We start from the raw sequence: 17,452 nt of genomic DNA, 5'->3' as shown, positions 1-17,452 counted from the left end.
CTTATGAAATATGCACCTCACTTTTTGGGGTGCTGGGTTAGAAATGAATCATCATAGAGAAAAAGAATAGAACCCGCACACTCATATGATCCAATTCAATTTATTCTACGCTGTTTCGAGCCTGGGCTCTTCGTCAGGTCATTTTTGACATGTCGGGGAGCCCAGGCCCCTCCAATGGTCTCTGCACGGCCCTGGATTTGAGCATACAAAATGTACACCTGATATTGTGAAATGAAGTGTTTGCCGTTTTGTGGAGAAATACACACAAGACATCTCCACATATCAGAACAATGGGTTTTAGGTTGAAAATTGGCATCGTTTACCTTTAATAATGGGTGTGTTAGATGTAGGTGTGCCAATGAGCAAGCACTGAAAATATTACTATAAAATATAATATTAATATTACTATTGATAGACAATGGGCATTTGGCATGATCACTTTGGCATACCTAAATCTAATCTCTCCCATTATTAATGCAATGAATTGCAGCCATGTTGCTTACTGTACATCACAATGTACAAAGTTCAGTCTATCCCTTAAGATGATTTTTAACCTTCAGATAGCAACAAATCCACTAATATAGCCGAAAGGGTTAGGACCCCTTATTACTCACTAAATGGAAACCCTGCTTAGAGGGATCACCGCAATCATCCTTCCATCATAGGTAGGTCTCAGGTAACTAAATGAGCCTTGTCATTTCCATTTGTCTATTGTCACGACTCACGAGAGACGTGCAGAGATAGTGTCACTTCCCAGTGGGAAAGGTGTAACGGCTGTTGCAGTCCAGCTGTGTGATTTGCATATTATAGTCAGTATAAATGGGTAGTTTATGAATCAGTCCAACCAAGATTGTTGCTCTAATACAAGACAGGAATATCTCCCCAAAAAACATTTATTTTTACACAGCTCACTTTGTAATTCTTAGCCAAAATAATGTACTTTATGTAATGAACCTAATCTAACCACAGAGCACTATCCAAAAGCTGTGCTGTAAAGGATCATTTATAGATCCTTACACAACCCTTTTGACTAGTGCCGCAGGACAAAATAAATGACACATTTTCGACTGGAAAAAGTGTTGACAGACACAACACCTTTTTAGTTTGTTTTACATTCGAACCCCCAAAGGATTATTAAAACACAAAGACAGGGGTGTCCGTTGTTGCCGGGGGTAAAGTAAAGCTCCTGCCCACCACCGTCGCGACTGGGGTTCGAAACCTCCACGGTGCCTCTGGCTTGGCCGGGCACTGCAACGAACACAATTGGCCGCGTTTTGTGGGTGGGAATGTGGCAGGGGATCTCTGTTGCTGCACTAGCGACTCCTTGTTTGAAGTGCCTGTTCAGCAGGGAACGAAACTGGGGAGGACATGCGTTACACCCTTCTGGTGAAACTCCTCACCGTCAGGTAAAAAGAAGCGGCTGGCAACTTCATGTGTATCAGAGGAGATACATGGTTGCCTACACCTTGCCACAGAATTGTAGGGGTTTGCAGTGACAGGGACTATATACATAGGGTAAAATTGGAAAGTGGCATAATGACTAAATTAGGAGGAAAAGGAGGGAAAACAAATCATTGCAGACTCTTAACTGTACAACAGAGCAGTAATAATGTTTATGCTTTTCACCAGTAAAAACATGTCAAGTGAGCTGGGAATGGAAGAGTACACTTTGTGAATTAATTGGACAAGGGTATTTCCATCGAGATTTCCACTCCTTTTAGCGAGTTTATATTTGCTGTTATGAAACAATTACATAGACATTCAACTTGCCTCAACTTGCCACTGACATTTGTACGTGGAAAACAAACAGAGCAATGCATTGATTTGTGTTAATATTAGTTTCTTTCTTTTGTCTGCAAGATACAGGAAAACCCATACTGGAGTATGTGTACCTCTCATATTTATACTTCACATTGGAACCGTCGTCCCCTGCTATGATTCACTGCTGTGAAATGTAGCAATTCGCCTGGGTGATCTTCCTTTGAAGGTGCATGCTCCATCTACAGCAGCTGTGTTAGGGGAAACAGATAAGAAATGGAGTCAAACTAAGAAAAGTCTATCTAATCACACTATACAAACAAGTGTTTGAGCATTTCCAGTAGCGTATATACAACCATACATTTGTTACAATAAAACCAGGCATGTTAAACACAAATTAGCTCTTTGTTAATATCCATAGAATGTTATGCTATAACAGGATTTCGATTGGAACCCCTTTCTCTGATCTTTTGAGCTTATCTACCACCTATTTTGTTAACCACTTAAACCTTATATGCCAGTGATTCTCAATGCAGTGACCCCCAGGGGCCCTTGAGGAGATTCCAGGGTGTCCCCCAGCTTAATTTGTTAATACAGATGCCTGAGGTAGGTTCACACAGACTGAAACACTGCTTCAAGGCTCAGCTCAGCTCAGCTCAGGGAAGTCACTGCAGTATTATTGTCACACGAGAGCCACCGTAGTGTTGTGAAAGTAGCTTTTGCTGAAATCTCGTCTCGCGAGACTTCCAGAAGAGCCGGGGGAGACGCTCTTCCGGAAATCTCGCGAGACGTTATGAATTTGAGCTCCTGGACTACTCTTATGGGGAGTTAACAACCTCATATGAAGGTAAGAAAAAGCCTAGTCCGAAATTCTCCTTTAAGTGTAGAAGTTAACACAAATCTTCTCTTCTGAGGGTCTCTGGCACGAAATCTTTTCAGACGGGGGCCCGTGGCCAAATTTGGGGGTCCTTGACAGGAAAATGTTTGACAACCAGCTGCATTAGAGAAACTGTAAATAGTACCCAGTCTACTCCTGTTTGATGACACCTCCTCCCCTGATGACTGCAGGCTGGTTGTTCTGGAGGCTGTTGACCCGGTTCACGTTGATGCTTGTGGGAGAGGCCATTGGCTGCTGACCCGGCCGGATGGGCTTGGCTGGGGACAGACACACACACACACACACACACACACACACACACACACACACACACACACACACACACACACACACACACACACACACACACACACACACACACAATCGAATCTTAATTGTCACATGTTCACGTGAAAAGTGTATGATGAGTGATGACTATATATAGATTTGCTCAGTGCAGTGGTGGAAAGTAACTAAGTACATTTACTCAAGTACTGTACTTAAGTACAATTTTGAGGTATTTGTACTTTACTTGAGTATTTCCAATTTCCAATACTTTTACTTCTACTCCACTACATCTCAGAGGCAAATATTGTACTTTTACTCCACTACATTTACTTGAAAACTTTAGTTACTAGTTACTTTTCAGATATAAATCATGATATAATTAAACATACATTAACCACTTTAGCCCTATTTTATTCCTAGGCTATTTGAAAATAGCCGATCTACAAGCTCACAACGCGTCGCGATGCGACGCGTTGTGAGCTTGTAGATCTGCTATTTTCAAATATTTAGTACTTTTACTTTTGGTACTTTAAGTACATTTTGATGCCAATACTTTTGTACTTTTACTCAAGTACATTTTTTAATTCTGGACTTTTACTTGTAACAGAGTATTTTTATATTGCAGTATTGGTACTTTTACTTAAGTAAAGCATTTGAGTACTTTTTCCACCACTGGCTCAGTGGAATGACTTTGGTTGAAGGATGAGTGTGTGTGTGAGTGTGTTTTCTTTCTCTTCTTTCTACTGACCGATCTGAGCAGAGTGTCCTCTGCGAGCCATGTTTTTAGCCCGGACGGCTTCCTTGATCCTGTCCACCTCCTGCTGGTAGCGCTTGCGGTCCCTGGACGCGTTCTCCTTGGCCTCCTTCAGGGCCGCCTCCAGAGCTTTGACCCGCTCCGCTGTGGCCCGCAGCCGCTTCTCCAGCTTGGGAAGCTCGCAGCGCAGGTCGGCGTTGTCACGCACCAGCTAGGTGGACGGAGAGAAAATATAATATTAACCACTTAACTCTTTCACTGACAAGAGTATTTTCATAAAGTACTCCCCCAGTGCCAGCAATTTGCTTTTTTTTTTTTTTTTTTTAATTTTTTAATTTTGTAATTTTTCATTCAAATAAATTATCTGATTGGGTTTTTAAACCCATACGACAGTTCTACCAGTAGAGAGCAGCAAATCGACACATTGATCATCTCGTTGAATCGCTCGCCCCCTCCCAAACAGGCTTACGTCACATCCGTTGATAAACTGGATGTAACTTTTTCGACAATCGCTGATCGGGCTAAATTACGATGACTGTTAGTCACCCAGACCAAAGAGAATAGAAGTAGACCTCTCCGTTCGTTTTTTATACCGTGTGAAAAAACGTGACTTTCCCTATTCTGGCCAAAAATGACGGCGGAAAAAAAATGAGAACCGGAAACGGAATCTGCGTCATGAAACCGGAACCCAATGAGTCTGAAGGAATCAGAAAGCGAAAGTGATCATGAAAAATAAACAGAATAGCGCGACCGCAGTAAAAAGTAAAAACTCGGGATTTCTCGTTCTGGCAGGGAGGGTATTCAGAGAAAACTCGGGGCTTGGCACTGAAAGAGTTAAAAACCATATATACTCTGTTGACCGGGGTCCCACTGGGGGTCTATCCATTTCCCCCTCTACACCAAATCTCTAAGCTGAAAATAGCAGATCTTGCAGAAGTTGTAGAAGTGATATTTTCACCAAATGTTTGCCTGACCAAAATTGGCATGCTAGGGTTCATGTGGTTAAAGGGAAACGTTGCTGATTTTGAACCTAAATCCATTGTGCTGTATACTGTATACATAGTGTGGGAAAAAATACCCTATGTTTTCTGTGTATTTAGGCAGAAGTACTGTATATGCCCGTGATGTCAAACGTGCCGTTTCGTGTCATCATAATCGTCCAGGGACGCAAAACGACGTGTCCGATGACACGAAACAACGCTTTTTGACATCATGGGCGTACACTTCTGCATTTCGCAGGAGAAATTCTCAAGGGTGAATCATCATGTGGTGCGGGTTCATTAGAGGGGTGATACTTCAGGTGTGACCTCCTTGAGCTCTGGGAGAAGACTATAATGACTGATTATAGTACTGATATATGTTTTTTTTGTTTGGTGATGGTCCAGGTCAAATAGTTAAAAACCCTATTTCAACCTGCACTGTGGTTACTGAGAAATGTCCAGTGGAAGCGTGTTAGCATGTTGTACTGTAGCAATGCTATTGGAAATGAATGATATCATCTAGCCATTATCTGTTGAGGCCCTACTTCCAGCGTCCTTGCTCGGACCACACCCATCCTAAAACTGGGCCTTCATAATGATCCAAACTATACACCTGGAAGCTTTGTGACTACATCTTACACACTTGTGATGCTATTGCATTGACAAAATATGCCCACAGACTTATAAACACAACAACACAAAGACCCTCACAGTGAAAAGAATACCAGCCATGCTGTCATGGTAAAAAAAAAAGGAAATGCTTTTTCTAAAAAAGGAGTATAGTAATGATCAACAAGGTGACTTTTAATTATTTACCTGTTTGTGGACCTTGGTGAGCTGCTCCAGGTTGTTTTCCAGGAAGGAGATCTTCTGCTTCTGGGCAGCACTGCCTCCTGTATTCTCAGAGTCCATCTCTGCACTCTGTTCAGACACAACACTCAGAATTATACAGGTTTTACATTCCTTTTCTTTTCTAAAAGTTGTATGTCACACAGTCTTTGTTCAGACTGCAGGCTAATCCGATTTGTTTCTCTACAATGATCTTTAGGACTGACTGTCCACACTGTTAGTTGCAAGAGACAGAGGCAGTAGGCAGGGAATTTGAATGGGCATGACTCCAATATAATCTCAGCGCACGTTTGCAGTGGTGGACAGTTTCCGCAAGCACATTTCACTTCGCTACATTTCAAATGGAAACATTGTACTTTTGATTCCAGAACATTTTAGGAAGGGACTGTTGGGACCAAAACGTACAAAAATATATTGTGAATTAACCACTTGTGCCCTATTTCAAATGTAATGAAAACAGCCGATCTACAAGCTCATTGATCTGCTATTTTCACTGTTTTCTTTACATTTTGGGGGAAATGTTCCAAATTTCAAAACAGCAATGCATCGATTGATTGAAAATGTATTTCGTAATATGTACTTTTGAATGCTTGAGTATTTGCTTCAGCATACTGTACTTGTATGTACACCACTGCACATTTGACTGTAGCTTGTCTGAATGAGCCTCAGCCTGGAGGCTGGAGCCCAGTCAGTGATCTGTAGAGAAACTGAATCCCTTATTTACACATGTTACCTTTGAAGAATCCCATGACCTACTTATCACAGACACTCTTTTTTGTCTTCCCCGGGCTCATTAAAATTTAAACACAGGGAAATTTTAATTGGGGTGCGGCTGCAGGATTAAAGCTGCATGGCTGGGGCGCTCGCGCGCGCAAGTGCGCGTGCGTGTGTGTGTGTGTGTGTGTGAGAGAGCGAGCTTTAGCATCACCAATAGTTCCATGTTGTTTTATGCTTTTGCTTTTCTTTTTTGCTTTATTGTTAAATTATTCGTACTTTTCTGTAAAGGACTTGTGCTTTATTCTTGCTGTAAAGCACTGTAAAGGACTTTGAGCTGCATTTCATGTCATGAGAGGTGCTATACACATTTTTATATAGAATCTAAACAGGTTCCATATGGGACCATTTGAATTCATAAAGAACCATATAAAATGGTACAATATATAACCCTTCTAGGGGTGTGCCGATTTTCACCAAACGATACGATACGATATTTGGCTCACAACTTCGATACGATTTCGATACGATACGATACGCACTTTTTTTATTATGAAAATATATGGGGGAGAAAAAATGCAAACAAATAATTCTGTTTTTGCATTATTCAGACGCAAACTTGTAGCAAAAGCTACAATAGCCGTTTTGAATCCAAATAAGGCAATAGTGTGACACCTGACCCGAAAAAAACAACATGTTGTCACCCTTTTCACCTCGGGGCTGTTTGCATGCCTGATTATAAAAAAAAAAAAAAACCTTTTTTTTTTTTTTTTTTTCAAAACGATATTTTCTTTTCTCCAAAACGATACATATCGTCACGAAAACGTATCGCGATATATGGCGGGACAATATATCGGCACACCCCTACGAGTAGCGGTTATCAATGAAGCAAACTATCAACTCTTTTCCAATCATTCTGACAATTAATGTGTTCTAGTAAACAAGAAAAATAAAAGAACAATTCATTGTCAATTGTAAAAAGGCTAGCATTGCAACTAATATCACAGAGGCTTCCAGACTTTTGTGTGTTGATTTTACAGTTAAACACTGAAACGCTGTACCTTTTTGACTCTTTGAGTCAAATCCTGAACAAACAGCCTCCTCAGGTTGTGGAGGGTTTGCAGCTCCCTAACCTGTATGAGTCATCAGAGAGAACCAGGTCACAGAAGACATGAGAAAATACTGTACATTGCACTCGTTGACACATACTATGTTCGTCAACCTTGAAATTAACCTAGTTAATTACTACTCCAGGAGAAGCTGTAGTCAGATGATAACAGGTCAAATCTTTTACCATAATATCAACATATGTTTTACAAATGTTCCCCCAAAAGATTACAAGTTATATCTAAATCCATTGTTGTCCACCCAGTTGTTTTTAAGAATAGTTTGTAGCCAATGCTAGATAAAATAAACCGTTAACAAACTACAGTGTATACCATGCATATTGGAATAGTGATAAGAGTGCAGACAAGCAAATATGAAAATAATAATCCGCACCCTCCAACCAATCTGTGTGTGTGTGTGTGTGTGTGTGTGTGTGTGTGTGTGTGTGTGTGTGTGTGTGTGTGTGTGTGTGTGTGTGTGTGTGTGTGTGTGTGTGTGTGTGTGTGTGTGTGTGTGTGTGTGTGTGTGTGTGTGTGTGTATATATAAACAGCATACAAATCCACATGCACACATTAATAACTCACTACTGTCTCCTCCAGTCCCTTCAGGTCCTGTCTTGCCTGCTCTCTTCTGTCCTGCATCACCCTGGGTACAAAAACAAAGACAGACAATCACTCCACTTACATGGATGAAAGCAAAATAAAATGTTTGTAATCTTTGCGATTTGTGAAACAGTGAGAAGAGGAGCCATACTAGTGCTGTTTTCTAAACAATTATTAACGCAATATGTAGAATTATGATGTTTTAATAACATTGTTCCTGCAGTTCTACATACTGCAGTGCAAACCAGGTGAAGAAATTGCAGATTGAGGCATTAACCTTTGCTTTTATATGAAATCTCCTAGATAAGACTTTATGAAAGACACTTCTGAACATATTGCGAGTTTGACCACTTCAAATGCTCTAATCTTAAAATAATAACCGAAAATAGCCGCTTGTAGATCGGCTATTTTCGCTGTGCAACATGCTTCCATAGAAGACATGCTGTGTTCTATGAAATCCAAATGACAGAAATCAGTCGAGAACTTTAATACATGCACTTAATACATGCACTTCTCATTGTCTCTCTTGGGAATCATTATTGAACGTAATTGTCCAAGTGTGGACTGAAAAGTGCTTTGTGGTAGCATGAACGTGCGCTCTAAATAATCAAATCAATAATCAAATTAAACAGATGCAAAGTAACAGCAGCTATGGATCTATACCGGCGCGAAGAGACGTGAGGTGAAAAGGACAGCCGGTCAGAATGAACAACATTTAGTTACAGTAGTTATGCTACAGATTCAAGCAACAAAGATTGCAACATTTGGAATGATCTATATTAGTTTGCCTAAATCCAGCATACAAATAGTGAAACACAGTAAGAAACACTTCTTACTTTCAGTTTCTGTTTATTATTAATATTTTACTTTATCTACCATGGTTTGGTTCTTGACACTATTCTCACCTATCATGTGTTTCACTCTTACTGCTGTTGGCTGCTATATGACACCTGCATTTCCCCACAGGGGTAAAGGTTTCTCTTACTTTCAATTTCTACCGTAGTTTATAATTTTTACTTTATTTTGTTTGGTTCTTGACACTATTGTTTACCTGCACTTATCCAATGTTTCACTCTTACCGCTGTTGGCTGCTATATGACACCTGAATTTCCCCACAGGGATAAAGATTTATCTTACTTCCAGTTTCTATATTAGTTTGTACCAAACCAGCATACAAATAGTGAAATGAGGAATGTTTCTTACTTTCTTACAACCGTGCGCTCTGTCACTAATTCTTAATGGCGTGCGTGCATAAACTAGACCTCAACCAATGCCAAAATGTTGGGTTCGACACTGATCCCGCTATTTGAGTCCCACGCGACAGATTAACTTATATTTTGTTCAAAAGTGCAAAGTCTAATCAATTTGAAAAACTTGAGATTTTATTAAAGTTTCTATTTGAGAACATTGAATTTATAAGCAAACAAAAGGATCGACCAGGCTCTAGTACAAACTTGGCAGCGGTGCAACTCATTCAGCGAATTAGCGTTAACACGTACGTGAGCTCGTGGAGCTGGCGGCTTTTCTCCTGGTCGGCAGTCTTGAGTTTGTCATGCTCCGCCTTCAGTCTGTCCTGCTCCAACATGATCTCCTGGTTCACACTGAACACACACACACACACACACACACACACACACACACACACACACACACACACACACACACACACACACACACACACACACACACACACACACACACACACACACACACACACACACACACACACACAGAAGATAAAGAGTCAGTCAGTGTGTCTATGCATTGGCTCTGTATCTGTGTGTATGGGTGTTTTAGGTGTGAAGTGAATGTGCTCGTGTATGTGTAGGTATATGCATATATGAGTGGTTTCTAACTCTTGCAGGTCGGTCATCATTTTCTCCTTCTCGTCCAGTTCATCTCTCAGGCTGCTGATCTGTTTCAAATGACCTTCTCTGTGAGACTGGATCTGTCTCTCCACTGCCTCCTGACCACAGCCAAACATAGGACTTATTATAAAACACACAATATATATATAGAGAGAACATAATATAATATACAATAACAATAATACGCGCGAGCGCACACACACACACACACACACACACACACGCACGCACGCATGCACGCACGCACGCACGCACGCACGCACATGCACACACACACACGCACACGCACACGCACACGCACACGCACACGCACACACACACACACACACACACACACAGTCACACACACACACGCACACACACACACACACACACACACACACACACACACAATGTATGTATATAACCATGCCAAATGTTTGGGAACAAGACATAATGCAGTGTGTGCCTTGGGTTCTTTTTTCTTTTCTTTTGCACTCACACACTGGACTTGCTTCACTCACCCTCATTCTCTCTCCCTCTCTCGCTCTCTCTATCTGTCGTGGGCACGCACACGCACACACACACACACACACACACACACACACACACACACACACACACACACACACACACACACACAGTATGTATATTGTTTGGGAACAAGACATAATGCAGTGTGTGCAAAGCTGACGTGTTTAAGATGTGTGCATATACCTTAACTTCATTAGCAGATTGTCGCTCGTTCTCTTTCTCCATCGTGTGGACCTTCTCTGGAGGGGGAAATACCAGGAACATTTTAACACCAGGGACACTTTACTGTATGTGGTGCAATGATTAATAAAATGATCCATTATCATCCAACAGAAAATATATCAGCTTTAGTAATTGATTTACTTAACCGGGAACCTTTAGGCCATTGCTGCCCCATTTAGTTTAACTCTGGGTGTAAAAATTGACATATTCGGTTTCATATTGTTACACATGGACTTAGGACATGGACCTGTGTTGTGTTCCAGACAGCTCTCCTCACCCTGGGCACTGAGCTGGACCAGCTCCTCGTGCAGCGAGTCTATTTTCTCCTCCAACTGCCTCTTCTTCTGCTCCACATTGTGGAGATACTCCGTCAGGGACTTGATCTTAGCTTCATGCTAAACACAGCCGAGAACCAAGGGACAGAGATTAAAAACATTTAAGTAATCGCTTATGAAAAAGTAATCGGAGTAAAATGACAGGAGGTAGGATTTCGATAAACAAAAACTCCATGATTAGACCGAGTAGGCAGGATCTTAACACCCTTGGGTCACACACATAAAGTATGTATTTTCCATCCAAAGTGTTGGTCAGTCGACAATGTTTTCAGTTGAAATCGTGTCATTAGAGCAAATCATTTGAAAATATGCCTTTTTGTCCAGCATCATGGTTGTGTGACCATAAATATATGTGAGCATTTCTAAAATACGCTGTAAACTGCGACCTCAGGTGTCTTAATGCTTAATAAGTTATCTTTTTTGGTTAAAACAAAAAGGTTTGTTGTGTTTGTTCAGAAACAGTGGTCTCCCCATCTCACTTTAACAGACAAAAAAGACATTTTCAGGTGGGTTCTAAATGTCTGCCAATCAGGAGAGCCCCACAAGGATCGTTTATCCGCTTGTGTTCCAGTTCCAATTTTGTCTGCTCAAGTGTTTCATCACTTCCAATTCCCCTTGTTTATCCTGTATCCTACTGTATGTGAGTTCTCTCTCCTGAATGGATGAAATTGGTATCCTGACCTGAAAATGTATTTTCTGTTTACTAAAGAGCTGTTTCCCAAACAGTGGGTTGGGACCCATGTGTGGGTGGGTCGTGGAACCATCAAAAATTTCCATCAATGAATTCTTTGTTTCAAAAGACTTTCATCAATAAATAAATGGAAACAAATCTAAGACATTCCATAAATAAATAAAGACTTTTAAGAAGTAGATCTACAAGCTTGTAGATCGGCTATTTTCACCAGTTTGGGTACCAGGGAGACATAAAATGTCTCTTTTGGGTCTCGAGCTAAAAAGTTTGGGAAGCTCTGCTGTATAGTAATCGTTGCTATCAGATTTTCTTTTTTTTAAATAAGACTGTAATGATCCTGGAGGGGTATTCACATTTCTTTGCTAGTCTTGCACGATGACCGCAGGGGTCAGGCCAAAGAGCCTCTGTCTCACCCAGACTCGGTTGCTCGTGGACACTTAGCGAATTTTAGCAGGGACTTGAATCCGCATAGTCTTTCTGGAGTACCACCCTGTGGCCCTATTTAACCCATTCAATCCGGGAGCTATTTGAGCTACTTTGGGCTATTCAAAAATAGCAAATATGCAAGCTCATAGCGCGATGAGCTTGTAGATCTGCTATTTTTTTTTTTACGTTGAACATTTTGTGCAAATCTTTGAATATATATCATTTTTAAAGCGAACATTTGTAACTCAAATCTTTGCTTCTGGAGGTCCCTGTAACACAATGGTTGACAAATGTTCGCTTTAAAAAATATATATTCAAAGATTTGCACACATTTTCACGATGTTTTAAAAAAATAGCAGATCTACAAGCTCACAGCGCGGCACTCGGTGCCGCGCTGTGAGCTTGTATATCTGCTATTTTTGAATAGCCAAAGAAATCTAAAATGACAGAGAGAGACGTTCCCGGACTGAATGGGTTAAACTGCCTTTTGACTCAACAGCCCACACAAATCCTCTAACAATAACCACATCTGACACTACAGTGGTCGCCTTGACAGCAGCAGCAGCTGTCATGACAACAGGCGGTGGTGGTGGGGGGGGGGGGGGGTTACCTGGGAGATGCGCAATTGGCAAGCAGCCAGCTCCTTGTCGTTTTCCTCCAGCCTCTGGGCGCTCTCGGTCTGCGTGCTCTCCAGCTGTTTGCTGCGCTTCACCATGTTCTTCACCTCGGATTTCATCTTGCTGATGTAGAGGCGGGCCACCGTGAACTCCTCGTCGATCAGGCCACTGCTCTCCTGTTGCTGGAGGACACAGAGGGGGAGACGAAGGCATGACGAGACCCAAAGACGATGTGCATTTGATGTTGAGGCCATATAGTCCATGAGCCAGAGCCCCAAAATTGATTGATTATCGAAAGAGTGGGCAAAACCATACCTATATTAAATTGTTTATAGGGTCAATATAAGTAAATAAATATATGATAACCTTTCCACAGGAGCAGCTTTTTCATATTTATCACACATTTTGTTATTTTCCCCATACGTACATGACAGGTGAAAAAAATTCAAAATTAAAAAAAAATGTTATCATAATGAAACTTCCCCAGTTGATTACTTACATGAAGACAATGATTTATCGTATTACAAGTTGTCTGAAATTGTATATTTAAATATGCAAATTTGGCATTTAGTCCATGAGCCAGAACCCCCAAATTGAGCCAGATATTGAATATCCCCTCGTTAAAAACCTTTGACTCCAACATCTTAACAAAATGAAATAAGAATGTTGCCTCTGGCTTTGTCCAATGTTCCAATGTTGATTTTGGAAAGTTATGCATATATTTTCCTAATGCCTAATTTGCATATTTAAATATACAATTTCAGAAAACTTGTAATACGATAAATCATTGTCTTCATGTAAGTAATCAACTGGGGAAGTTTCATTATGATAACAATTTTTTAAATATTGATTTTTTTTCACCTGTCATGTACGTATGGGGAAAATAACAAAATGTGTGATAAATATGAAAAAGCTGCTCCTGTGGAAAGGTTATCCTATATTTATTTACTTATATTGACCCTATAAACAATTTAAAAGGTATGGTTTTGCCCACTCTTTCGATAATGAAATCTTGTCTGGCTCATGGACTAAAAGTGCGAACCCTGAAAAGGGATGGGGTTTGTGTCCCCCTTGTGGCCAGGTCTGGTACTATAAAGGGGCTTTGGGAAAAAGCAGCCAACAGAAGGTACTTGTTATAGAACAGACATATTTTTTGTGCCCAACATACCTGGCATGAATTGCAAGACTTTGAAAATGGATTAATTGCTGTCATTAACTACTGTATTTTGCTGCAATGAGGGGCTCTCCCTTAATGCAATCCTAAGGTTTAAATAAAGGTTGAATGAATGAATGAATAAGCAACAAGTCTTTGTCAAACATTTACAAGAGAAAAGGAAGCTGTTCATACAAGTGGGAGACATGAGTTCAAAGTAGATTGGACATTAGTACATCCTGATTATACTCGTGTGTGGAAAGGCTTTAGACTTGCAACCTTGATGTCCTTGCTGCCCACAGCGATGCCGATCTCAGCCAGGTCTTTAAGCAGCGATGACATCATCTCCATGACCCTCTTCTTCTGATGGTTCGTAATCTCCTTCAGCTTCTGAAGCTCGGAGTCGATGGAGGCCAGTGAATTCTGGTTGGAGATGGTAAGGAGGAAAAATTGGAGTTTGTTTAGAAATGAAGATGTTTACCTACGGCAGGAATAATGGCTGCAGCATACTCCAACCGAACACAAACTTTGTTCAGCTAAGTTAGGTAATTAAAGGAATATTTCACTTTAAAAAATATTGGGTCATTTCATCGTCTATTCAGGCTTTTGTGAGCACCCCAGACAGTTTCTAAGTTGCTTGATTCAGTAATTAGATATTTGATATAATTTTTTTCAGACACACCCCCTTCCTATACAAACCCATTGTAACTTCAAACTCCATTTTAACCATGATAGATTCATCAAGAACACCCGTCCTTGGTTCTGGTCACTGTTTTTCCAATTACTTTTCAAATTTATTTTTTATATTTTTTTGAGAAGATGGAAAATAATTAATACAATAAAAAAATGTAATTAAATAAATGTAATGTGCCCTCACATATTAGGAGGGTGGTATGAGTCACCAGAACCAAGGACGGGTGTTCTTGATGAATCTATCATGGTTAAAATGGAGTTTGAAGTTATAATGGGTTTTATATACAGTAGGAAAGGGGAGTGTCTGATGGAATGAATATAATATCTAAATACTGAAGTGAGAAATTTAAAAACTGTCTCGGGTGCTCACAATGGCCTGAGTAGACGATAAAATGACCCAATTTTTTTTTAAAGGTGAAATATCCCTTTAAGAACTGTAAAAAACGTTTCAGAGCATACTTGCTAGCATTAGTCTTAAGTGGATACCACAGCGATTTAGACCGTGTTCAGTGTGCCTGGACACCCATATATGGAGATAACTGACATAGCCAAGTCTGACATCATAGACTCGCCACTGGAACTCCATATATGGAGATAACTGACATACCCAGGTCTGACACAGGTCTGACATCATAGACCCCCTCCGGGAAGCTCCATACATGGGGAAAACCCATAGAGTTAAAAATAATAGAGAGGGCACCCGAAATCCCCTCCCATCCACTTGCATTGAGTTGCTCACCCAGCGCATGAAGCAAATTCACCCCTTCTTCCGGGTTGGAAAGTGTGATGGGCGTAGCCTATTTGGGGCCACTGTGATACGTTCTGCGTCACAGAAGTGACGCCTTTTACGTCACCGAGGTGCGCGGCCCCGTGCGCAAGCTTGTGCGCAAGCTCGTGAGTCGAGCCCATTGGTCGAAACAGTTTTCGCTCGTACATTGTGCAGTGGCCCCGTCCGTTTAAGCTGCAGTACCTACGAATGGCCAGCATGTCCATTTCGCTTCAATGCAACCACTGGGTTCTGGGGGCTTGGGAAAACCGAACATAGACCCTATCTTTGGGCATGACCGACATCAAGGCTCCTTATATGGATATGACTGACGCACAGCGACATCACCGCAATGACACCAGCAGCGCAGCCAACGACATAAAAGGCAAAGGAATCCCCGGGTTAGTTCAGATCCATCGGCGATACGCAGAGACATCAACTACTCTAAGACACGAAGCATCAATACAGATCCCACTGAGACTCTATCTGCAAGATTAGACCTTCGAGACATCGACGAGTTCGGCTCCAACTACAAGAGAACTCGTTGTCCTCCGAACAAACCCGGGTAGCTGGCCTTTACAACCCAGATAGTCACGTCCCACATATTTGTTCCCACTGATTCTCCCTCTCCCTCTACTGCCAAGGGGCATCTCAGTTTAATTCCTGCTTGGATACCATCACAGCGGGTCTTGACTCAGGTTTAGACAACCAGTCGAACCTTTGGTCTTTTATACCCATGATTTATTCTTTTTGCGCAGTTTTCAGTTTTTTTCCGTTTTAGAATAATCCACTGTTTAGTGTCAATTTAGTGGCAAGGGTTGTTGTAGCAATAATTCAAGACAACATTGGGATATTGACAGATTTTGCAGATTACAACACAGTATAGCTGTCCCACTTAATGTCCCATACGTATCTTCCTAAATTAAAATTGGCTTAACGGACGACCGGCTGACCGGCGGGTGGGCGTCACCATACAGTGACATCACCGGGATGACATTAGCACTGTAGCCAACGATATATAAAGGCACTGTAATCCCCAATTTAAGTAGTATTGTTCAGTAGTGCACGATGTTTAGCTGGGCGGCGCAGGTGAAAGGAGGGCCAGAGAGAGACGACCATGCCACCGCAGCAGTGGGACACAAGGTGTACTGCTTTGGAGGCCGCCGTTACGGAGAGAAAACCATTTCGGGCCGCGATCAGATCGAGGTCTATGACTTCGACATGGTGTCTTTGCGCTGGGCGAAGTTGCCCCCAGTGACAACCGAGGACCGCAAGTGGGTCCCCTCCAGGCGCTTTCGCCACACAGCTGTGCCGATAGGCGAGGTCATCTACCTCTGGGGCGGGCATATAGGGAACAGGGACTGCAACACACTTTATGCATTCGATGTCGACACTCTCAGATGGTCTACGCCTCCGGTTTCCGGGACCGTTCCGGAGGCGAGGGGCAGTCACTCAGCCTGTGTCTTGGGGAACGTCATGTATATCTTCTCAGGATACGACGGCATGTCCATGTTATGGACTAACGACATCTACAAGTTGGACACCGCCACGATGGTCTGGACTTTCATTAACACCAGAGGCACTCCGCCTGCATGTAAACTAAACACTTTACTATCTCATTCTGCGACCATCATCGGGACAAAGATGTTTGTATGTTGGGGCCGACAGCACCAATACAGCCAGATCAGAGTGTTTGACACGGAGACCGACTGCTGGCTAAGCACGAGTTCTCCAAAGCTTCGTCCAAAAGGACACGAGTATCATTCGGCCTTTGCCTACAACGGAGAGCTGTACATATATGGCGGATTTCATAAGGACAACAATGATCTGTTTAGATTCAGTCCAGAGACTTTCTCCTGGACGAAGGTTGAGCTCAGGGGGAGAGGCCCACGTTTCCCTGACTGGCCGACACAGTTAGGGAAACAGGTTTCTATAAAGTGCTGTGGCATGGTGGGAGATCGTATCGTCTTCTTTGGAGGGTGGAAACAGTACATGGTCAACAATTCCGCAGTCAAAAATGATAACCAATCTTTTTTGATGATCGGCGCTAAAGTGAACGACCTGTACATCTTAGACTTAAGCCCTAGTCTGAAGACGTTGTGCAAGATAGCCGTTATTCAGACAGGTCTGGAGCAGTCTGGACTCCCACACAACATCAGGTGGGAATTGGCATACATCACTACCAACGGCAAAAGAAAGAACGAGCCCACAGGGGAAAACGAGGCAGCGAGTCCCCCC

The 17,452-nt window shown here is 41.9% G+C and overlaps 1 protein-coding gene across 1 annotated transcript in view; it reads right to left on the bottom strand.

The window, feature by feature from the left end:
• Positions 1-1,108: 1,108 nt before the first annotated feature.
• Positions 1,109-17,452, bottom strand: part of LOC308077152 (kinesin-1 heavy chain-like) — a gene marked incomplete at its 5' end in the record, with an annotated part of 37,244 nt that continues 20,900 nt past the window's right edge. The window contains 12 exons of the mRNA XM_080417739.1: positions 1,109-2,009; positions 2,781-2,913; positions 3,672-3,888; positions 5,474-5,578; positions 7,282-7,353; positions 7,913-7,973; positions 9,430-9,531; positions 9,787-9,896; positions 10,495-10,550; positions 10,811-10,928; positions 12,596-12,784; positions 14,035-14,178. Coding sequence (XP_080273865.1) covers positions 2,786-2,913; positions 3,672-3,888; positions 5,474-5,578; positions 7,282-7,353; positions 7,913-7,973; positions 9,430-9,531; positions 9,787-9,896; positions 10,495-10,550; positions 10,811-10,928; positions 12,596-12,784; positions 14,035-14,178 — 1,302 coding nt within the window. The 3' untranslated portion in view covers positions 1,109-2,009; positions 2,781-2,785. The remainder of the gene's footprint in view (positions 2,010-2,780; positions 2,914-3,671; positions 3,889-5,473; positions 5,579-7,281; positions 7,354-7,912; positions 7,974-9,429; positions 9,532-9,786; positions 9,897-10,494; positions 10,551-10,810; positions 10,929-12,595; positions 12,785-14,034; positions 14,179-17,452) is intronic.

Source organism: Gymnoscopelus braueri, assembly GCF_963280865.1.
Source record: "Gymnoscopelus braueri genome assembly, chromosome: 21".
NCBI lineage: Eukaryota > Metazoa > Chordata > Actinopteri > Myctophiformes > Myctophidae > Gymnoscopelus > Gymnoscopelus braueri.
Note: the sequence above shows the minus strand (reverse complement) of the source record. Positions and strands in the feature narration are given on the sequence as shown.